This window comes from Enhydra lutris, unplaced genomic scaffold, assembly GCF_002288905.1.
Source record: "Enhydra lutris kenyoni isolate GAN:26980312 unplaced genomic scaffold, ASM228890v2 scaffoldscaffold36, whole genome shotgun sequence".
Lineage (NCBI taxonomy): Eukaryota > Metazoa > Chordata > Mammalia > Carnivora > Mustelidae > Enhydra > Enhydra lutris.
The window spans coordinates 13,766,308-13,790,159 of record NW_019154120.1 but is presented as its reverse complement, the minus strand read 5'-3'; the positions used below and the strand labels follow the sequence as shown (position 1 = coordinate 13,790,159).

At 48.9% G+C, this 23,852-nt stretch overlaps 1 protein-coding gene and 1 pseudogene across 1 annotated transcript in view; both read left to right on the top strand.

Moving 5' to 3' along the window:
• The window catches only part of LOC111154258 (PH domain and leucine rich repeat protein phosphatase 1), a 208,362-nt gene extending 192,868 nt beyond the window's left edge, over positions 1-15,494 (top strand). Inside the window, exons 14-17 of the mRNA XM_022513762.1 lie at positions 2,606-2,710; positions 10,301-10,495; positions 12,596-12,824; positions 13,729-15,494. Coding sequence (XP_022369470.1) covers positions 2,606-2,710; positions 10,301-10,495; positions 12,596-12,824; positions 13,729-14,865 — 1,666 coding nt within the window. The 3' untranslated portion in view covers positions 14,866-15,494. The remainder of the gene's footprint in view (positions 1-2,605; positions 2,711-10,300; positions 10,496-12,595; positions 12,825-13,728) is intronic.
• A 3,975-nt stretch (positions 15,495-19,469) lies between these two features.
• Positions 19,470-21,877, top strand: LOC111154280 (annotated as a pseudogene).
• The last annotated feature ends 1,975 nt before the right edge of the window (positions 21,878-23,852 follow it).

Sequence of the window (23,852 nt, the reverse complement as noted above, 5' to 3'; positions counted from 1 at the left end):
GAAAATGTGGGCGGGGTTGGGGGGTGGGTGGGAGGCAGGGATCACAAGAGGAGAAATCAATATATAAAGATCGGTTTGATATTTATGTTATAAATATTTAAAAATATGTTTGATACAGAAAAGTTTGAAATTTCTTTCAGAAGCAATCAAGGGTAACTCTAAAAGGCAAATGACAAACTAAGAAGAAACACTGGCCCAAAAAGAGGAAAAATAAAAGCATTAATGTTCTCGACAGAAAATGTTCTTATAAGTACTCAAATAGCACACAAGCAAAGACCATTAACATTTCACAAAAGAAGTACGGATAGGTACATGAAAACATAATGTTCAGCCTTAGTATATCAAGGAAATATTAAATATTTAAACAACATTTTCTTCCCTCAAATTGGTACCCCTGGAGTACTATAAATTGACATAACTTTTCTTAAAATTTATTGAATCTGTGTATCAAGCTTTTAAAAATATTCACATACTTAGACCAAGGTTTTCTATTTCTGTTTCTATTATTTCTAAAAAATAACCAGAAATGTGCTCATTTTAGGCACAGAGGTAGTCATGACGCTATATCTAATTATCTTTAAGATGAACATAAAATGCCATGGGGAAATATTCGTGATGTCACCTGGTTTTCTGCATAATCCCCTCCACCATTACTTTCTCTGAGTGAGAGTATATCCAAGAGCAGGGTGGGGGAGGGGCAGAAGGAGCGAGAATCTTAATTAGAAAAAAGATGCAAAACCACAGAGTTAGAATTACCCCCATTATTACACATGTTTAAGAAAAATCTATTTGTTAAAGTCTCTGTGGTGAACATGATGTCGGACTGGCCTGAGCTGCTACAAAGAAACACATGGGTCCTCAGATTTTAAAAAGGTAACAATGAAATTGTAACACTTTTATGTAAACATGTTGCCTTCTGTTGGGCAGCAAGAAGGCTGCTGCTTTCTCATAACGTGGGAGAGCTTCCATGTCTAATGTATTTCTTGTGCTCCTGGAGGCTTGGCCTGGTTACTGGGCACGAGGCACGGCGAGTGCATGGGGTGGCTCTCCTGTGTGACCGAGCTCCAGCGCCCGTGTTCTCCTGGACTTACTTAAAGACGTGCAAGAGTCAATGTTCAGCTCATGTCTGACCGCTGTGCGCAGCCGCGCTGTGTTCAGCTCGGCAGAGAGGGCGAAACACCCGCTTCACCAGAAGGGACTGGTGGGGGAGTTTAAGGATTATTTTTTCTTTAATTTCAGGCTAGGAAATGGAATTATTTCTTTGACGGTTCTGTGTTCTATAAAAAGTATAAATATCTTTAGAAATGAGCCCTCCAATTTTCTCTGGAATTCCAAAAAGTAGCGCAGATGTCATGAGAACCTTAGGTAGGCCTTAAAGCATCTCGCTGGCTTACCATTCTGCATGGATGAAATCTGGTGCCAGGCCATAGGAACAGCAGCTCATGCCAGCCTATCTTTTTAAATGCCCCTCTTTTATTGTTAGGATTGAAAACTTTGAAAAGAGGATATATAGCTCTGCTATAAAATAAGGTATTAGTTTTACTTCGGGATTTTCTGTTGGCACTTTTCTGGTGTAGGATAAAGGGAAGAATGAATGTCTGCTGGTAATTGAGAGTAGAAACTTTTCTTTCACGAAATATTTTTAAATTTCAAAGAAATTGCAACCAGCTATTCCTAGAATCAGCGTGAACGCAGTTAGATATCGATTTACTTGCTAGAGTTGAAGGATATTCAGTGTTTGTTGTATTTTGGAGTTAAATTCTTGGGGTCGTGACAAAAGTGTTTGTGTTAAGAGATTATATGTAAGCTTTTTCTCTTGTTTACATAATAGAGGGGAAAAACTAGTGGCAATTTATAAGTAAGTAGGATTTATCTCACCGTGAGGTAGCCAGCCTTTTAAAAAAAATATTTCACAGCTGTAGGACTTCCTGTTTGGGGGCACAGAGTACCTCCTAGTAGGATGGTTTTTAATAAACCCCATTCAAGAGTTTTTGTCTTTGGTCCAGTTGTGGTATGTGACAGCAAGGTGACATGACTTGTCTCCCAGTTTACACTCACAGAGTTAGTGTGTGGTTTATTGAAATATCCCTTATTTCATAATTTTATATTAGTCTTAGCACAAACGGCTGCATGAGCAAAGAATCAGAAGCTCCTCAGTATTTGTGAAATACCAGAAGGGGGTATACGGGCGGAAATTGGATTTGAGGATGCATGTTGCGACGTTCCCTCAGATCATTCAAATACAGTATTATTGTGGCTCGGGTTTTGTACCTTTCAAATCTGGGTGTTCACACTTTAAGAATACACCCAATGTCATGTTTTCTACACCAAGGTTGAGAGCCGTCCTCTTCCTTCCCCGGAGGCAGCAGCCATCCAATTGTGATGTGTAAAGGTCTCAAATCACCACCCTAGGATGCTGATAAAAACTAATTTTCATGCCCCTTTGTTTTCACTTTGAGTAGCTAGTTCTTGCTGTACTTTAGACGCATTAAACACAAATGCTAAGTACAGAGTACTTAGCAGGTGTTTTTCATTTCTCAAAGAAAGGTAGCATTTCACACGGATTTGATTTTAATGATTCTGTCCCTTCCTTTTCTCTCATTAGTAATATCCGCTGCTTCAAGATTGATCAGCCTTCCTCGGGAGACGCATCTGGAGCCCCAGCTGTCTGGAGCCACGGCTACACCGAAGCCTCAGGGGTGAAAAACAAGTGGGTGACACTTGGGCATGAGAAGCACCTCGAAGCCGCCCCCCTCCTGTGGTGGGGCAGACACACAGTGCTAGCCCACACTTGGCCTCGTGTCACAGCGATCTGAGCAGGATTCCCCAAAGGGAGGCCACCTCAGGCCTTCCATTTGAACAGTGAGCTAAGCCGTGCGTGGCGTCACACACTCTTGTCTTTGTGAGGATGTTGCTAGGAGACAGGGTGACGGACGCATTCGGTCTACAGGAGACTCCAGGGTTTGCAGAAAGCCTCTGGTTTGAAAGGCATCCCTGCCCTTGGGAAAAGTCTATCTTTGTCTGAAGCCTGTTTACCAAGCCAAACGGGATAGTATTCGAGGAGAAGTGGCCGTGATTGTGGCCCCGGGGAGCGGTGTCTTAGAGCCTGCGTTGGCGGGGCGGGGGCGCCGGGGCAGGGGCGCCGGGGCGACTCCGACTCCGCGGGGTAAGCAGCCGCTCTGGATTTCAGCTCAGGTCTCCATCTCCCAGTCCTGGGATTGAGCCCCACGCGGGGCTCTGCGCTCGACGGGGATCCTGCTTAAGGCTTTTTCTCCCTCTGCACCCCCACCCCCCAGCTCGCACACTGGCTTTCATGCACACGCTCTAAAATAAATGAAGAAGTCTTTAAAAAAGAATGAATTAGGTTGGCAGGAGTTTCCGTTTCATTCCCTGTGACGTCAGCGGCTTGTCTTGCTGCCAGAACCTGTCGGTCTCAATGTCAGTTTCTCTTTCTTCCTTGTCTCAGGTGCAAATACTGATTTTCCTGGGAACTGAATCAAGCTCTTCAGGCTTTTTATGAAGAGGCACTAATAAGTAGTACCAGAAAATACCAGAAAAGGAAAGCCTCCCATAAATTAGAATAGCCGTCATTAGCTGAGGTATCACAACATGAAATATGGAGAATAGGGAAAGAACAAAAGTGGAAGACGACTCCATAATACTGAACATTCTACCCTGGGTGCACATGAGAATCGGTCGGGTGAGGAACTTAAATCTTTCACCTACGCCCAGCACTTCAGAGTGTTTGAAGATCTCCCCCAGGTGACTCTCGTGTGCATCCAGGAATGGGAACCACTGACCAGCTGAATCTCTTTCATGGAAAATAAAAAACGGACTTGCAGTTGCCATGCTGCCCTTTTTTTTTTCCTTTGAGCAGAAATCAGAATCAAGTTCTGGACCTGACACGTTGATCCTTCTTTCCCTAAGGGTGGGAGTTGGCGTTGTGCTGTCTAGAGAAGAGGCAGCCCCACCTCAGCACCTCTGCTCCGTTCGCCCCGTAAAGGCAGGATAACCAGCTGTGCCCGGGCTCCGGTTGTTGTATTCATTCTGTGTACTTTGCCTTGTTAAGTTAGCACTGTCCTTCGGGGAGAAATTAGTACGTTCTTTGGAGCACTCAGAGTTCTTTTCTGGAGATCTTTTTAAAAGACCTAGGTCTTACTTATAACCACCAGTACATGAAACTGCTTTTGAATTCCAGAACACTGATGCGAAACCCAAGACTGGCTCTTAAACATCTCTGGATACTAAAATGTATTATCTCCTTCTCTATATTAGTGAAGCAAAAGACCAATTAGAGCTGTTTTCTCTGCATAATACCCCCTCCACCATTACTTTTTCTGAGTGAGACTATGTGCCAGAGCAGGGTGGGGGAGGGGCAGAAGGAGCGAGAATCTTAAGCAGGGGCCACACCCAACCCTAACCGGGAGACTAAGCAGGGGCTTGATCTCATGACCCTGAGATCATGACATCATGACCTGAGCTGAAATCAAGAGTCAAATGCTCAACTGACTGAGTCACCCAGGTGCCCCAACTTTTTTAAAAAAAGGTTACACTGAAGTGTAACATAAGTACACAAAAGTACGTCAGTAAGCACCCAGCTCCGCGCACGGTCCCGCAGCGAGCGCACTGCAGACCACCGTCTGCACTAAACAGGTTACCGGCCCCTCACCATCCACAATACCCGGGTCCTCACTTCAATTCCCCTTACTTTTTGCCCTTTGGTTTTCCCAGAAGTCTCTCAAGTGTTGTTTGTTTTTTTTTGTTCTGTTTTGAATTGTCAATAAAGTGGTCGCGTAGACAAGAAGCTTGAGGCTTGCCATCTTGAAGGAAGGAGAGGGGCCGTACCTGCCTTCTGGTCCCACATCTCTGTTCTTTTCCCCCTCCCCAAGGTTTGTGGTGTTGCCTCCCTAGCCAATCATTTCAGATACTTTGGGGAAACCAAGAAAGGGAGCTACACCTGAATAATTTAGATTCTTTCTCAGACTAAAAAACAGGAAGTTTTAGTAGAAAAGAATCACTACTGTATTTTTTAAAGATTTTTTTTTTAATGCATAGTCTCATTCTGACTAGCAAGGGGAGCTTACAGAAGGAAGATAGAATTAGGATTATTAAATTTTACTTTGCTACAAATAGCCATGTAACTTAGGAAGATTTATTTTCCTTAATAAATGGAGGCAGGAATTTCAGAGTACTGACGGGAGAGCCAGGCTGTCCGGCTTTGAATCTCAGCTTCCTACGTATTTGCTCTGTGACCTTGGGCAGTTACTCAACCTCTCTTTGGCTGAAGTTCCTCAACTGTAGAACGGCACTAAAACTAGTGCCTGTCCATGTCATAGGGTTGTTGTAAGGATCCCAAGTCACACATTCGTGAAGTACTTAGAACACGGGCTGTGTAGTAAATGGGTGTGCGAGTGTGAGCTGTCGTTAAGGGTAATGGTTCTTAGGACTGTTTATCCCCTAACTCTGGGAGAGCTAAGGTTATTTTCTTCAGGTTCCTATCTCCATCTAGCCATGATGTAGATAGGTGCTTTATTGTTCTTATTAATATATACAGAATAAGAAGTTATTAATATTCAATAAAATTCACCCTTTTAAGAGCACAACCCTGCAGGTTTTGATGAAAGGATGTGATTGTGTAACCACCACCACAGTCAAGTTCTAGAGCAGTTCCAGCACCCCACAGAATTCTCCCATGACCATGTCATCAGTTCTCCTCCTGAACCCAGACCTTGGTGGCTCTTGACCTGTTTTTGTTGAATGTCACGTAGATGGAATTATATAGAAGACGCCGCCTCAGTCTACCTTGTTTCACTTAGCGTAATGCATTTTACATTCATCTGTGATGTCTCATATTCCCTTTTACCGCTGAGTACTCCTCCATTGCATGAATATATTGTCATCGGATCCGTTCACCATTTGAAATCGATGTAGAGTCCCAGGTTCCTAGCAAATACAGCTGTAAATGCTCTAAAGAGTCGTGTACAGGTTTTTGTGCGAACCTCTTTTCTCTTGGGTAAATACTTAGGAGTAGGATTATATATATTTAGTTTCTTAAGACTGCCAGATTCCTTTCCAGTGTTGCATTCCCAGCCATAACGTGTGAGAATTGTAGCCGCACATCCATACCGGTGCTTCCTGATGTGAGGTGGCGGTGGCAGTTTTGGCCATTCTAATAGTCATAGCTCAGTGTGGTTTAATTTTGCTTTTCATGAGGGCTGGTGACGCTGTCTTTCCATGCATTTATCATCCATCCGCATCTCTTTGGTGAGAACAGATTCTTTCATATCAAATATGATTACTGAAGGTATTTTTGTAGACACCCTTTATCAGGTTAAGAAAATTGGCTTCTAATCGTGCTTTGCTAAATGTTTTTGTCATAGGCTTTTTCTGCGTTCAGTTGAGATGACCGTATGTTTGCTTCCATAGTCTGTTGATGATGATAAATTACATGGATTTTTGAATGTTGAATCAGCTTTGCATGCCCAGGATGAATTCCGCCTGGTCATGCATGATGTATTATTCTTTTCATTTGCTGCTGGATTCCGTTTGCTGGTAATTTGGTGCTCATGTCTGTGTTCATGATGGGCATTAGCCTGTGGTTGTCTTGTGATGTCTTTGGCTTTGGTATCAGGGTAATGCTGGACTCATGGTTGAGGAGTGTTTCCTCTTCTTTAGTTTTCTTGAAAAGTTTGTACAGAATTGATACTTCTTTCTTAAAGGATTGGTAGAATTTACCAATAAAAGCCATCCGGGCCTGGAATTTTCTTTGGTGTCTAACTATACATTTTATTTCTTTACTATGGGATTATCTCTCTCTCCCCCCTTTTTTTTTAAGATTTTATTCATTTATTTGACAGAGATCACAAGTAGGCAGAGAAGCAGGCAGAGAGAGAGGAGGAAGCAGGCTCCCTGCTGAGCAGACAGCCCGATGCGGGGCTCGATGCGCGGCTCAATCCCAGGACTCTGGGATCATGACCCGCACCGAAGGCAGAGGCTTTAAGCCACTGAGCCACCCAGGCGCCCCTATCTCTCTCTTCTAAAATGAACTTTGGTAATTTAGGTCTTTTAAGGAATTTATCCCACTCATCTAGTTTTCAAGTTTGACAGACTTGTTCATAATATTATCTTTTAAAATTTGTAGAATCTGTGCTCTCCTTCCTGAGACTGGTAATTTGTCTTTTTATAGTGATCAGTTTGGTTTGAGGTTAATTTTATTGATATTCTCAAAGAACCAGCTTTTGGTCTTGTTGATCCCCCTATTTCTGCTCTCTAGTTCATTGATTTCTGCTTATTTTTATTATTTCCTTTCTGCTTGCTTTCAGTTTGTTTTACTCTAATTTTTTTTCTAAAGATTTTTATTTATTTGACAGATCACAAGTAGGCAGAGAGGCAGGCAGACGGAGAGAGGAGGAGGCAGGCTCCCTGCTGAGCAGAGAGCCGGATGTGAGGCTCCATCCCAGGACCCTGAGATCATGACCTGAGCCGAAGGTAGAGGCTTTAACCACTGAGCCACCCAGGCGCCCCTCTAATTTAAGTGTAAGTTTAGGTCATTAATTTGAGCTTAGAACATTAATATTCTTTTTTTTTTTTTTTTAAGATTTTATATATTTATTTGACACAGAGAAAGGCACAGTGAGAGAGGGAACATAAGTAGGAGGAGTGGGAGAGGGAGAAGCAGGCTTCCTACTGAACAGGGAGCCCTATGTGGGGCTCGATCCCAGGACTCTGGAATCATGACCCGAGTTGAAGGCAGTGACTTAACCCACTAAGCCACCCAGGCGCCCCAGAACATTAATATTCTAATATAAGCATTGAGAGCTATGAATTTCCTTCTAAGCAATTTCTCCAATATGGAGAATGTACTTTGAATGACTTGAATCCTTTAAATTTATTGAGACTTTTTATGACCTAGAATATGGTCTGGGTAAATATTCTCTGCATTTGGAAAAAATGAGTATTCTGTTGTTGTTGGGGTAGGATGTCAATTAGATCAAGTTGGTTGATGATGTTGAAATCTTGAGTATCTTACTGATTATCTACTTGTTCTGTCATTGGCTGAGAGACTGTAATTATGGGTTTGTTTCTCCTAGTTTTATCAGTTTTGCTTCATGCATTTCAAAGTTGTCTTAAGTGCATAAACATTTAAGATGTTGTATCTTTATGATGAAAGAACTGATCCTTTTCATTATCAAATGACTATATCTGTAATATTCTTTGTTCTGTAATATACTTTAATCTTAATGTATCTTCCCCAGTTTTCTCTGGATTAGTTTAGTATATCTTTTATCCTTTTACTTTTAATCTTTTTATATATAAAGAAGGTTTATTATAGGCAGCATATAGTTAGATCTTGGTTTGGGTTTTTTTGTTCTTTTTTTTTTTTTTTTCTTTTTCTTTCCAATCCAGTCTGACTTTGTCTTCTGGGGTGGTATTTAGACCACTTGTAGATTTAATGAAATGAGCTGGTTAGGTTTAAATCTGCCAACTGTTTATTTGTCTCATCTGTTCTTTATTCCTTTTCTCTTTTTCTTCGTTCTTTTGGATTTATGATTCCATTTTATCTCCTTTATTCATTATTAGTTACGCCTTTTGTTCAGTATTTGTAGTATATCTTTAATTATAATTTACCTTCAAATAATAAGTTAATCTATCACTTTACATCTAAGAACCTTACAATGTGTATCTCCGTTTCCCGTCTCCTGGTCTTTGTGCCGTTGTCATGTTTTACTTATGTTAAAAACCCCAAAATACATGGTTATCATTTTTACTTGAGCAGTCATTGTCTAAAGCAGCGTTTCCCAGAGTCCGAGCTGTTGACATTCTGAGCCAGAGGCAGGCAGGGAGGGAGGGACTGTCCTGTGCTTTGGAGGAGGCCAGACAGCCCCCCTTGGCCTCTGCGTACCACGTGTCAGCCGCACTGTCCCTCCCAACTGTGACAATCAGAAATGTGTCCCGCGGGTAAAATTGCCCCCATTGGGAATCACTGCTTGAAAATGATTTTTCGAATGAGTTTTATATTTACTCATCTCTTTGTCATTTCTTATCATATCCATCTGGTATTTTCTTCTGTTTCATGTACTTCTTTTGTGTTTCTTACACTGCCGGTCTTGGTCAGTTTTTATGCATCTGAAAATGTCTTTATTGCACCTTAACTCCTGAAAGCAATTTTTTTTAAAGATTTTACTTATTTATTTGATAGAGAAAGAACAAGTAGGCAGAGATGAAAGCAATTTTCACTGATTTAGAAATGCAGGTTGACGGTTTCTTACTGTCAGGACTTGGAAGATGCTGCTCTGCTGTGTTCCGCTCGTTTCCTGTCCTTGTCTTTGTTCCTCTCCCTGCTCCCCCGCCCTTAGTCCTGATTATCAGCCGTTGTTGTTGTTTTTCCATTTTCTTTACTTCCTGTTTGTCGAGCTGCTTGTATCTGTAGGTTTATAGTTTTCATCATTTGAAATCTTTTCAACCAGTAAATTCTTCAAAGGCTTTTCCTGTTCTCTCTTCAAGACTCCAGTTCCCGGCGTGTCTGCCTGAGGTTGCCCCGTGCTCACGGGTGTCCTGGCCTCGTGTGTCTGGGGGTCCGCTTTACCCGCGGGGTTTCACTCGGGAGGTCTGTGGGCCACAGGGAAGTGACTTGGAAACAACGTGCTTGTGGAGAGGCTCAGGGTGCAGAGGCTCTGCCAGCCTCCAGAGCGCACGCCCGCCTCCCTTGCCGGCCTGCAGCGCCGGCGGCCGCCTTCTCCCTAGGCTCTTTCCCCTGCTGAAGCCCAGAAACTTCCTCCGGGCCATAAGTTGGGCCGGCATCATGCTTGCTTTGTGACGGGAGCCTCTTATCAGTCGGTGTCTGAATACCGTTGTCCCACTGGTTTGGTGTGTTGATTTGGTTTGGGTTTGTTTTGCCCTGCCCTTTTAAGTTGTTTGAGGAAAAAAAAAATAACAAAAGGACCCAGTGTTCCGGTTGGTACTCCAGCTTTGCCCAGTGTGGAATAAACGTGTTACGGATGCATGTGGACGTATGGACTCAGAATCTTGTTTTATTTCCCATACCTCCTCTCCTTTATCTTTCTCTGCCATTCAGAAATAAAATCAGAAGACTGGGGGGGAGGGCGGCCTATGTGAGGTGTCAGTGTCCATCATTCTTCTTTGCTTTACGGAAATGAGTTGGAATCAGTTAGCTGGGGTGAGTTTGCCTTAGTTACTCTTCCCCCGTCTGAGGTCAGGAAGGAGGAGACGAGACTGGCCACAGTGCTGGGCCGGGGAAGGGAGGAGGGCGGACTCAGCACCCATCACTCTCGCCCCGCAGGTTGTGTGTTGCGGCGCTGTCAGTGAACAACTTCTGTGACACCCGGGAGGCCCTGTACGGGGTGTTTGACGGAGACCGGAACGTCGAGGTGCCCTACCTTCTCCAGTGCACCATGAGTGACATTCTTGCCGAAGAGCTGCAGAAGACAAAAAATGAGGAGGAGTACATGGTGAACACGTTCATTGTCATGCAAAGGTAAGAACCTTCCCATCCCGCCAGGTTTTCCTGCTCTCCTGGAGTGTTTGGCCAGTGGTCTCAAAGCACCGTTTGTCCCCCGAGGGCATGCAGGAGGCATTCAGGTGATCTGGTTTTGCATAAGGATCAGGGCTGGACCCTGTCCCCTCGAGACACACTGGTGCTCAGACGACCTTGTAGGAGGCTGAGTCAGTGACAGGAATTTAGTGTAGAGCTTTTGGTCACTGTAGAAACAAACTGTGTTTGTAACTCTCAGGGACGAATGCCACAAGCATTCCCTCCTTCAAAGAATTGCTCCTCCTTAAGTCACTTCAGTGGCTTTGTAGGTTGTAAAGGAATTGTCTGTTCATCCCGTACTGCAAACACTGCCAGGGGCCCAGGAAACGGGGCGTGTGCTAAAGGTCAGGAGAGCAATGCCAAGCGCTCCTTTTTCTCTCCCATGGTCATTGGCCAGAGGAAGTAGCTTTGCAACAAGGGGAGAAAAAGTATCTGCTCAGAGTGCTGGTTGGGAGCAGCCTTTAAAGTTACCCTGAGTCCTGAAGAGCTCGGTAGAGACCACTCCAGTGAGGCGCTCTGCTTCTGGACTCACTTCTGTCCTTCAGATTCCAGTGGGCACGTACCATTAGCAATTAACTACTGATAACAGATAATATTTAGTGATCCCTTAACACGCACCAGTCATTGTTTTAAATACCCCACATGCCGTACAGCAACATTAACTATCTCACTGGGTAGAACGTACTTACCTTACCGATGAGAAACTGAGGTACAGAGAAGGAAAACAAGTTTCTCTTTAGTAGATGACGCAGCCAGAGTTTGACCTGGTGCAGGTAGTGAGACTGCAGAGGACGTCCCAACAACCAGCCGCATCCATCTGCTTTTCTGTTTTTATCACCATTGTGTCCTGGGGAAAAAAGCAAACAAACCTTCCTATGCACAAACGTGCGCATGCGCCCCCTTCACACCCGCACGCCAAAGAGGTCCACTGTCTATCGACACTTGAGCACTGAACAAGAATTAAGAACCTCAAACTCTGGTCCCCCCGCTGTGCTGGTCCCCACGTACCGTCCAGTTGCTGACTTTGCTCAGAGGAGCCACTGTGCCTTGAAAGGGGGCAGGCAGTGCCCCCCTGGTCAGGCCTCCGGCCCCGTCTGGTCAGGGAAGGCCGCGGGTCCGAGCTCACAGACCCGGACTGTCGGCCCATCTCCAGCGCCATTCGTAGGCCCCTCTTTTCCCCGGTAAGAGGACATGGGATCGGGAGTGATCTTTCTCAGCCCCCGAGGAACCGTGTGCCTTCTTGGGGCTGGCATCCTAACTTAGTCGAGCGGACAGCGCTGGTTTCCATGGCTGGTGCCGCTGCCGCCTAACATTGACCGTCGATAGGAGCTGACAGGACCCGCAGGTCTGCCCTGGAAAACCGGAGCCGGCCTTCGCCTTCTTGCTTCGGGGCTACTCGGGATCGGACAGGCGCTGGGAGGCTTGCGACGGGAATTCTTGGCTCCTTTCATCAGAACTTGCGGGTGCTGCGTGTGCTCCGTGCGGAGAGTAGGGTCACGGATAAAAGGGGTGGATCTCCAGCACTTTGGTCACTAGGCAGTCCTTCCTGTGAATATTCTGGGATAAGTAACACTGGTAGAGAAAGGCAAGAACATGAATGGTCCTGAAATTAAAGGCTCATTCATACCAGCCAGTGTCCTTACAAAGGACAAGACGGTGGGCATCCAGGTCACGCTGAGGTGCGCGGATCTGTGTGTGGAGTCGTGACACCTGTTGAAGGGCTCCCTCGGTTCCCTCGCTGGGGGCGGAGGGGATGTAAAGAGGTGGACGGGGAGAGAAGTAGCCCTTTCGCGGCCGCCCCTGCGGCGCCATGATGAGGGAGCAGGAGGCCGGATGCGGCAGGACAAAGGCTCCTTCAGTGGTGAAGTGACCCTCCCCGAGCTGTGAGCAGACAAGAGGGCTGGGGTTGGGGGCAGACTCCGCACACAGGCCCTTCCCAAGTTGCCTTGGGCTGTGTTTCTCCTTCTAGGCCTCCTGCTGAGTTAGCAAAACTGACCCTGACAGGTTGTGTCTGGGTTTTTACCTGTGCTCTCTGGATTCCAGGAAACTGGGAACCGCGGGGCAGAAACTTGGAGGCGCTGCTGTCCTCTGTCATATCAAGCATGATCCCACGGACCCAGGAGGGTCCTTCACCTTGACCTCTGCGAATGTGGGCAAGTGCCAAACGGTTCTCTGTCGGAACGGGAAGCCGTTGCCGCTGTCCCGATCGTACGTCATGAGCTGTGAGGAAGAACGGAAGAGAATTAAACAGCACAAAGCCATTATCACGGAGGTGAGGAGAGCGCGGTTTTCCTCGGGGGGGGGGGGGGGACGGGGGGGGGTGGGGCCAGGGTCATGGCAGAAACCGGCAACATCCCAAGTCTGCAGAGTCACAAAGCAGAGGCTCTGAATGAGAGGTCAGGACATCACAGAAGGGATCATGAACTACTTCTCCATGGCTTCCCTGGGTCCGAGGCTCACCAGCCCTTCTGTGAAGGCTCTGGTTCGGGACTTGAGGGGGTGCCCCAAGATCCACTGCTGGGATCAGGGTACCCTGACTCTGCCGCCTGCAGGCTGGGCCTTGGAAGCCTTTGAGCCTCCTTTCCCCAGCGCCGCAGATCCGTCCTGTCTTCTGAGACCGTGGATCAGTGCATTAGTGGCCAGTTGTGATTTCTGGTGCATGGCTCCTGTGCCGGAGTGAGGGAGCGCCGTGTCACTCTGGCTCTTCGCAGCCCCAGCCCCAGCAGGGACACTGGGTTTTCACGGCTGGGTGGAGAGCGCTCTGGGCGGGTGGCAGGGGGAAGCAGGGGAGCTGCTCCACACACCCCAACGCAAAGGGTGGCTTGGCCACAGCTGCTCACAGTGGTTCTGTTGAGAAACCTGCCAAGACGGAGCCCCACTCCGGGGTTTACAGCGTCCCTTCAACTCCGGGCCCTCGGGGAGCTGGCCTGGTCCCTGGCCCCCCACAAGGTGCTGAACCCGCCCTGTGTGCGCGGGAGATGGTGCGGGGTTGCAGGAGCCGAGCGATCCCCCGACACGGCCCCCAGCGCCCCCAGTACCCCCAGCACCGCGTGCAGCCCCGTATCCCGTGGCGGGAGCTCGCCGCTCCCGGGAGAGACCAGGCCAGCCCGGCTGGTGGAGGGGGCTGGGGGGGGCCGTTCTCTGCGCCCCACCTTCCTTACCCCCCGCCCCCGCAGGATGGCAAGGTGAACGGAGTGACGGAGTCCACGCGCATCCTGGGCTACACCTTCCTGCACCCCAGCGTCGTGCCGCGCCCCCACGTGCAGTCCGTGCCCCTGACGCCCCAGGACGAGTTCTTCATCCTGGGCAGCAAGGGCCTGTGGGACAGCCTGTCCGTCGAGGAGGCGGTGGCGGCCGTGCGCCACGTGCCCGACGCGCTGGCCGCCGCCAAGAAGCTGTGCACGCTGGCGCAGAGCTACGGCTGCCACGACAGCCTGAGCGCCGTGGTGGTGCAGCTCAGCGTCCCCGAGGACAGCTTCTGCTGCTGCGAGCTGGGCGCGGGCGGCGCCGGCCCGCCGCCCAGCCCCGGCCTCTTCCCGCCGCCCGCGGGCATGGCGGGCAGGGAGCGGCCGGCCGACGCGCCGGGCGTGCCGTCGTCCAGCAGCGGGCTGGCGTCCGAGATGAGCAGCGAGCTGTCGGCGTCCGAGATGAGCAGCGAGGTGGGCTCCACCGCGTCCGACGAGCCCGCGCCCGGCGCGCCGCCCGACAGCAGCCCCGCGTGCGCCCGCGAGCCGCGCTGCCTGCTGCGCCCCGGCGGCCTGGCGCGCTGCTTCCAGCGGCAGCTGTCCAGCGCCACCTTCTCCAGCGCCTTCTCCGACAACGGCCTGGACAGCGACGACGAGGAGCCCATCGAGGGCGTCTTCAGCAACGGCAGCCGCGTGGAGGTGGAGGTGGACATCCACTGCGGCCGCGCGCGCGAGAAGGAGAAGCGGCGGCCGCCGCACCCGCCGGCCGAGGCCAGCGACGAGGGCATCGTCATCAGCGCCAACGAGGACGAGCCGGGGCCGCCCCGGAGGCCGGACGGCGCGGCCGCGGGGACCATCGGGCGGCGCCGGGCCAACGGCTCCGTGGCGCCGCAGGAGCGGAGCCACAACGTGATCGAGGTGGCCGCGGACGCGCCCCTCCGCAAGCCCGGGGGCTACTTCGCGGCGCCGGCGCAGCCGGACCCCGAGGACCAGTTCATCATCCCCCCGGAGCTGGAGGAGGAGGTCAAGGAGATGATGAAGCAGCAGCAGCCGCCGCCGCCCCTGCAGCCGCCGCCGCGGCCGTGCCCCGGGGACCCGCTGCCGGACTACTGTGACACGCCGCTATGACCCACCCGAGCGCTGGTTCACAAATAAACTAACCGAGAAAGACCGAGTTGCACGAGTCTCGCAGGCTCACGCTAAACCAGGGGTTCACTCCACGCCCGCCCCACGCCCCCCGCCCGCGCCCGTACGTTCTCCTCCCGTTGGCCACTTCTTCACAATTACCACTTCTTCCGGTGTGCTCTGCCCCTAGGATTTAAATTTGTTAACCTCCTCCCCTAACATCTCAGACATGTAAAGACAAAGAACAAAAGGTTTAATATATTCCAGAGAAACGGTTAATGATAATGTAATATTTTTTAAAACGGCTTTTTGTTTTGTTCGGAAGGCAGGGCCGGTTGCCAGCGCTAAATGACTTTAATAATATTGTAATTCTGTATTTCTTTGGGGGGAAAAGGCTTTTTTTTTTGTCTTGAAAATGACAGACATTTGTAGAATATGGAGACTAACTCCTAGGAGTTGCTTTACTCTGTCAGGTGACGTAAGTCACTGGGATTCACTAATTTTCTCTGAGAGAACAGTTGATTGAGAAATTTCTATTGTAAATAGCTCAGTGTTGTATAGTGATGCTTCAGATGTTTTGTAGTTTTGGCATAAGGACACAGCCTCCTCAACCCACGTCCCCCCCCCACGCTGCCCCCCCTCCATCCCCGGAGCTCACTCAGCGCGTTGCTGATCCGGGAGAGAGCACTTCTGTCCAAATAAGGTGGATCTTAGACCGCTAGAAACCAGCCTGCGCCCAAGGGCCTCTGACCCTGTTTTCTTCCTCTCCTGCCCCCACCCAGCCTCTTGACCTTTGCAGACCCTTCTCGTGGTCCTTACTGCTGTCACAGCCAGCATGATTGTATAGCGTTCAATTAGATCATTGACATACCGAGAGTTATATTAAAGCAGAATGCACAAATGAACATGTCATAATTTTTGTTATAATAAATATAAAATTTACAAGTATTAGACCCATCTGCTTTTGTCCCAGGAGCCAGGTGTGTCTACAAGATCACACCCAGCTTGGGTTTGGAATGAATGGATGTAACTTTGGGGCTACCAGATATTTCTGCCTGATTTTTTTTTGAAGGGAAAACACCCGACAAGTTAACAGACTTGAATGAGTTAGTGAAGTGGACCCTATGGTTAGCAACATGCAGGGCTGGTCTTCCAGCCTTTCTATTTCTTGTCATGATCACCCAGGGACAGATAGAGGTTATATAGAGGCGATCCCCGGGGAAACTCCTCCCACAAAGCCAAGTTCTTTCCAATTCTCTCAGGGACCCCTCGGTCCACAGGAACAGGTTACTAGACCTTTATGTGAACAGTGAAAATCAGGAACTGCCCCCCCCGCCGCCCCCTGTCTCCACCACTAGCACTAGATTTCCTCCACTGGGAAATCCAGTATTGCCAGCCGACTTACTGGCCTCCTTTGCAGACACTAGCACCCCCCTTCACCCCAACCTTGTACCTCATGAACCACATGTTCTAGATGCTGGCAGGCCTCTCTAGCTCACATGGACCAGCTTCCCAGGCAGACCTGTCTTCCTTTTCAGGCCGGCCCTGCAGGGGTCCCTAGCTCGCTCAGTGCCAGGACAGGCAAATAGTGTTCCTAAACTATAGACTCGGTGACGGGCTGCCTGTTCTTCCGCCGGGGGCCAGAGCAGCGGACCGGCCTTGTCTTGGCAGTGGCCGCGCTTTCTTCTGGGTCTGGCTACCTGACACACACACTGTGAAATTCACGAAGACCATGGAGGGATGAACTCGGCCCAGTAAGGGACGCAGGCACCAAGGGACAAGGCTGCCCCAGTCTAGGCAGTGCTCTCTGCTGTGGACAGGAAGCAAAACCAGCTCAGGCTCGCACGCCCAGCCCCAGCCATCCCCGCCCTGCCCTCGTCTTCGTCCTGCTCCAGGTGGACCGGAGCACACGTGGGAAGCTCTGGGGCTGCACAGGAGTGCCTTACTCGCTACAGAAGATGTGGGCTAGTTCTTGGACTTCTGAGTTCTTAAACCACCCCGTGGCCAGCCTGCAGCCCTGCAGACCCCGACTAGCGCTGCCGCCCACTCTCCAGGAGTGACACTTGCTGCTGGAGGGTGGGCAACGGAGGCTGCGAGGATTTGAAGATGTGACGGTCCCAGAGCAACTGCCAGTGCCACGGGCAGCCCCTGGGATCACCCAGTCCCGTGGACAGTCTTAGTCCTGCCCGAGCTTCCGTGGCGGATGTGGGAGAAGGGTACAGGCTTGCAGCCAGGGGTTTCCTGAGCCCAGTTCGGTCCTGCTTCTCCATTTATGAGTCACGCCGAGCCACATGGAAGCTACTGCAGAGACGAGGGACGAGGTTTTTGTCCTTTAGGAGCCCAGGCTAGACCGGCACGTGGATGAAAAGGTAACGGCAGATGATCCCATGGTAGGCGGCCAGAGCCGGAGCCTTGGGCTTGCGTGGGAGTTCCCAGGTGATTTTTCTGAGGAGTTTTCTGTTCACGTCTCGTTAGGGCGACATCTAATAGTACAGGCGGAGCGGCTTAGAACACTGTAAAGTGCTGAGAGATCTCGGGGTGAGTATGCGAGAGAGGGGCATCCTCCCCGGCCACAGTCCCTGCTTCCTCCAGGAAGGCCGGGGGATTGGGAGAGGGTCGGGGACAGGGAGAGGAAGAGGTTAGAGCCGGAGCCTAGCAAGCTTGCCGCCTTGTGAAGACGCAGAGGGGCCCGATCGAGGAGCGTGGAAGCGGCTTGGTGCGGGATGAAGCAGGCCGGTTGGCCTGTGCCCGGGGGTGCGGAAGCCCGGCCTTGAAGGGGCCCTGGGGCTGCCCTCCCGAGCGCGGAAGCCCAACCTGGCCCTCGCGGGTGTCTCGGTTGCTTTTATCACAGCGCCACCTGCTGGTGACATCAGACCCTGTTCTTTCCCTTTCTCCTCTTGAAGACACAAAGTTGCATGTCCTCCTCCTACCCTCCTGGCGGAGAGCGGCCCCAAGCACCATTAAACAGGCGGGGAAGCTGCTTGAAATCACGAGGCTGCGCCGGTGCCGGCGGGCCTTGGGCGGCGGAAAACAGACGCGCACAGATCAGGCGTAGCCTGAACCCCAGCGCTAACCTGGGAGAGAGGACGTCAGGCTCCGGCATCGATTCCCCTTCCCCCAGGATGAAAGAAAGAAAAATCCATAATAGGGGTCCGATCTTAAAGGATAGCATCGGAGAATCCGCTCGCTGCTGGCAGCTCGGGGTGGGGGAAGAGAGGCCCATTCCCACTTGTGTTCACGCCCACGTGAGCCCTCCCCGGAAGACACCGTGACTGGCCCCCACCGCAGCCGGAGAGAACTTAAGTGTGTGTGTTGGGGGCGGGGGCGGTCTGCGCTAGCTGCCCCCCAGGGGTGGAACCAGGTCACGTATGTAGAGCAGTTTGCAGAGAGGAAAACCTTATGTAAGTGGAAGTTCTGCCATGGTTTTAAGAGAACGAACCACCTTCAAGGCAGGAGAGAATTGGGAACACAGCGAAAGTCCCTTTTTAAATTAAGAACTCTCCAAGGAGCAGCGGTTGGGTGGTTACAGGTGGCCGGGATGAGGTAATGGTAGAGAAAATAGCCTTTTCTCCTTTGTGACCACGGAGTTTCCTTTCTTTTTGTTCATCCTCCAACATAAATTTTTTGCAAATTAATCTATGCAAATAATTTCTGTCGTTCGCCTGTCACAAACCTGTTCGTAATGGTGCACATTTGAAAGAGGCCTTTAGAGGCTGCCCCCCACCCCCAGCCCCACACCAGAACGAAATGACAACCGAATTCACACGGGCCACTCCCACGGTCATTTCTACAGAGGGAGAAATAAAACTGGCCTTAAACTGAAATTACAATGACTTTCCAGTCATTGCTATCCCTTGGGTCTTATTCCCAAAACCGTACTTCGCTCTAAATACTCATCTGTCGAGAAAAGCTAAAACAACAGCAAAATCATTTTCCCAAATGCTGCACCCCCAGAGGCTGGCGCTGAGAACTCCTTTCTAGGTCATTTGCTTTTCCGGGTCTTTAGGAAAATAACTCCACCATGAACGTTTGAAGGTCCGTGGATCAGTCGTCCCTTCCCTAGAAATCGTGCTGCCGGCCCCCCGTGAACCCTGCTCACAAAGTAACCTCTGCTATTTGGCCTAGAATACATTTTAAGAGTTACTGGAATATCCCTTGTGCTGGAACATTTCAGTAGGTTAAAAATAGCTCCTCGAGATCTCCAGTCCAACCTGGCAATATAGGAAGGCCCCGAACTCCCCTCCCACACAGACGCCCCCAGGCTCCAGCTTGGACAGAGCCATGTCTCCGGAAGAAGGGCTGAGGCTGACCGAGCAGCAGCTGCACGAGAGAGAGAGAGAGAGCACGAGCGAGCAGGAGGAAGAGCCGGAGAGACAGACACAGAACGAAGGCAACCCCGGCCAACGCTGGGAGTGCAGGGGGTACATGCCCCAGGGACCGTGAGCACAGAAGAAAAGCCCCAGTTTCGAAGGGCAGTGCAAATAAAGAGAAGAACCAGACCCAGGAGCCCGGCGAGCAGCAGCCAGGTCGGAGGGGCCGTCGAAGGCCCCGGTTCCTGGTCCCCTTGCACTTTGTTACTTAGAGGCCCTCGCTGGCCCATCGCCTCCATGAACCACAGGTTCCTAGTCTCCCCTGGCCCCAGCTGTCCCACCAAGAGGGCCCAGACGGCACACACTGGGACACCCCACTCAGCACACGACTGCTCCAACCAGCTCACCGAAGTGACACAGGCGCAGAGCACACTGCGACACTGTGGGCCCGTGCCACTCAACTGAGGACTGCCCCCGGACCCACTGGCCCCTACCCCCCCCACACTCCAGACACCCCGCCAGGGCAGCCCTGCATCGAGTGTCCACAGACCTCCCCAGCTCATGCCTGGCCCACGTCCAGCCACCCCACCAACGCACCCCTGCCTGCAGAGTCCTGGGGCCCGCACAAGGGTAGCGGCTGAGTCACCGGCAGCCTCCAGCCAGGGCGCCCTCCGTGTGGAAAGCCCTGCGCCTCCCGAGCCCCAGCCCCTGCCCACATCTGCCTCGGTTCCAGCCATGCCACGAGGCTCGCCCAGGAACAGCGTGCTCCAAGGCCCCCGGTCCCTGTGCGCACACGGTCCACACAGGGCCCACCCACACGAGGTCAGTCCTTCAAGATTAAGTCGCTGTTCCACCCAGTTCATAGAAACTGACACACAGAGTAATCCAAAGTGAGGCAAAAAAAATGGGCTCCAAACAAAAGGAGACAAAACCTTAGAAAAAGAGCTAAAGGCAGGTCAACAATCCACTAGATAAAGAATTCAAGGTAACGTCCATAAAAATGCCCACTGGAGTGGAGAGAAGAGCAGATGAACTCAGAACTTCAACAAAGTGACAGAAAATATAAAAATTACCAGGTGGGATTGAAGAAAAACAGTAACAAATAGATACACTTGAGGGAATCAACAGATTCGAAAATTATCAACAGTCTGGAAGTTGGCAATGGAAAAAACCTAACCTGAACAGAAGAAAATTTAAATGAGGCTAGGTTAAGGGACCTCTTGGACAATACAAAGTGAGCAAACATTCACATTATAGGGAGCCAGAAGGAGAAGAGGGAGAGAAAGGGGAAGAACAATTATTTGAAGACACAATAGCTGAAAACCTCCAGAACCTGAGGAAGGAAATAGACATTCAGTTTCAAGAAACACGGAGTTTCAAACAAGATGAACCCAAGGAAGTTCACAGCATGACACATACTCATTACAATCTCAAAGATTCGAGATAAAGAGAATTTTAAAAGCAGCAAGAGAAGAGACATGGCCGGTGACGGACACTCTGGAGACGGATGATACTGGTGCCAAGTTCATCAAGAAGACCATCTTGAAAATCCCAATGGCAGAAATGACGACAATCCTCTAAGCCTGGGATTTTTTGTTTGTTTAAAAAATCAACTGCAGACCATCAGCTTCTGGCAGAGAAAGGACTCTCTCGTTCGGGACTTGGCTCTGCTCTGTGAGGAGAAGCGGGCCAGTCTCCACGCCCTATCAGACATCCTTTATACCCAGCTGCGTCAGCCCCGGGACATTTGGAATGTCTTTCAGAGGAGTAAAGGACCAGGTAGAGACCTTGACCTTTCTGATATGGAACAATTCAAAAGTTCTTTTGAGAAAATTCTTCAGAGAGTTTTAGAAAATGTGACGATCTGCTTCAGAGACACTGAGGAGAATGCAGTGTGGACTCAAATTACCTGGGGAGCACAGTATAGACAAGCCAAACCAGTATCCACTATTCCCAGACTCCCCCACACCTCCGCTTCCTCCTGTCAGCTGAAGAGCAGTAAACCCCTTGTGGGTCAGGCACAGACAGTTGCCAACAGGCGCCAGACAACTGTGAAAATGGACCTCAGAAGCTGGCATCTGGACTCGCTTAAGGCTACGGTTTTTATTTTTCTAAAGATTTATATTTGAGAGAGAGAGCAGGAGCAGGGAGAGGCACAGAGGGAAAGACAGAATCTCAAGCAGTCTCCTCACTGAGCACGGAGCCTGATTGGGGCTCCATTCCATGACACTGAGATCAGGACCTGAGCCAGAATTAAGAATCAGCAGTTCAACAGATGGAGCCCCCCAGGCGCCCCAAGGCTATTGTTTTTAAACAGCATAATCAGACTTCTGAAACTTAAAATTCTACTACGCCCCTAGAAGAATGAACCCTTGAGCTGGATATACACATGGATTCAAGGATCATTCCTGAAAACCGACTAAAAAGAGTCCAGAGAGTGACTCGAGAAACTTTTGGAGACTATCCTCCACCAAGACTAGAACGTGCATAATACAAGCTTGAAACAAAGTTCAGAAATGACTTAAATGGAGACCTCCTGGCTGAGAAAAAAAGCCCTCCAGTGCCTAATAAAGCTGTCTAGCCTGCATCTTCCCGAAGCATTGAAAGCCTTGGCCCCAGCTGGTACTGTAGATGTATCCCTTTCTCCCTTCCTCACTCGCACCCCCCATAAGGGCCTAATTTGTTTTAAAATGAGAGGAAAATAAGGTAAATGTGGTTATGCTGTACTGCACATGCATCTCAGCTGTAAGCTAGATGGCTTCTGTTTATAAACTTGTGTTTTAAAAATTAGTCTTGAGGGTCGCCTGGGTGGCTCAGTGGGTTGGGGCCTCTGTCCTCGGCTCAGGTCATGATCCCAGGGTCCTGGGATCAAGCCCCGCATCAGGCTCTCTGCTCATCGGGGAGCCTGCTTCCCTTCCTCTCTCACTGCCTGCCTCTCTGCCTACTTGTGATCTCTGTCAAATAAATAAATAAAACCTTTTTAAAAAAATTAGTCTTGATACTGGCAGCTGAGAAATGTTTGATATCACTGTTGGGAAGGAGTCTTTCCTCTTCTGCTGTGCACCCCTTTCCCCCATATCCGCAAAGCAGAGCACCTGTGTTAGGTTGTTAGATGTGAATTTCATGGCAAACACAAACTGAAAACCTGTAAAAGATACACACAAATTATAGGAAAGAAAGCCAACAATAACACTAAAGACAATCACAAGGAAAGAGTAAAAGAAGAAAGGAACAGAGAAGAACTGGAAAAACAACCAGAGAAAATTAAAATGGCAACATGTACCTGCTTACCAGTAATTGGGATGTAAATGATCTATATGTCCCAGTAAAGGACATAGTATCTGAATGGGTAAAAAAAGGAAGATGCATCTATAGGCTACTTAGTAGAGACTCACTTCAGACCTAAAGACACATACAGACTAAAGTAAAGAGGGAAAAAGATATTCCATGCAAATGTGGGGGGTAGCAACATATTTGACAAAGAGTTCACAACAAGACTCTAACAAGAGACAAAGTAGGGCATTACAAAACAAAAGGATCAATTCAACGAGAGCCTATAACAACAAGCATCTATGCACCCAGCGTTGGAACACTGAAAGAAAATGTTAACAGATCAAAAGGGAGAAATGGACTGTAATATGATAATAGTAAAGGACTTTAATGTCCCATGACATCGATCATAGATCATCGAGGCAGGAAGTCAGTAAGGAATCTGAGTCCTGAAAGGCACCTTAAATTCGGTGGATGCGACAGATGTATAAAACATCCCATCCAAAACAACAGAACACACACACTGTTCAAGGGCACATGGAATGGCCTCCAGGATAGCGCACATGTTCAGCCACAAAACAAGGCTCAATAAGTTTAGGAAGATTTAAATCATATTAAGCATCTTTTCTGAACACCTTGAATGAAGGTAGAAATCAATTACAAGAAAAAAACTGGAAAACCATGGACATTTGGTGCTAAACAACCAAAGGGTCAATGAAGAAACCAAACAGGAAATTTAAAAACACATGGAGATAAATGAAAATGAAAACACAACTCGAAATCTTTGGGATGCAGCAAAAGCAGTTCTAAGAGGGAAATTTATGCCAATACAGGTGTACCTGAAGAAGAAAAGAAAAATCTCAAACAATCTAACCTTACATCTAGAAAAAGAACTAGAAAAAGAACAAAGCCCAAAGTTAGAAGGAAGAAAATAAAGGTCAGAGCAGAAATTGAATGAAAGAGACAAAGAAAAATCCACCAAGAGAAAAGCTCAACAGAACCAAGAGCTGGCTCTTTGGGAATATAGAATTGATAGCCAGATTCGCCAAGAAAAAAAAAAAAAAAGACACAAAATCAGAAATGAAAGAGAAGTAACAACCAACACCACAGAAATACAAAGAACTACAAAAAATTACATATCAACATTATTGGATGACCTAGAAGAAACGGACACATTCCTAGAAACATAAAATCTTCCAAAACAGAATCAGGGAAAATGGAAAAGCTGAACAGAACAATTATATCATGAAATTAAATCGGTAATCAAACAAATCCCAATAAATGAAAGAGTATTCACAGATGAATACTCTTCTTTAAAGACCTTTAAAGAAGAGTTAATACCTATTCTTCTCAAACTATGCCAAAAATTAGAAGAGGAAAGAAAGCTTCCAAATACATTCTACAAGGCCA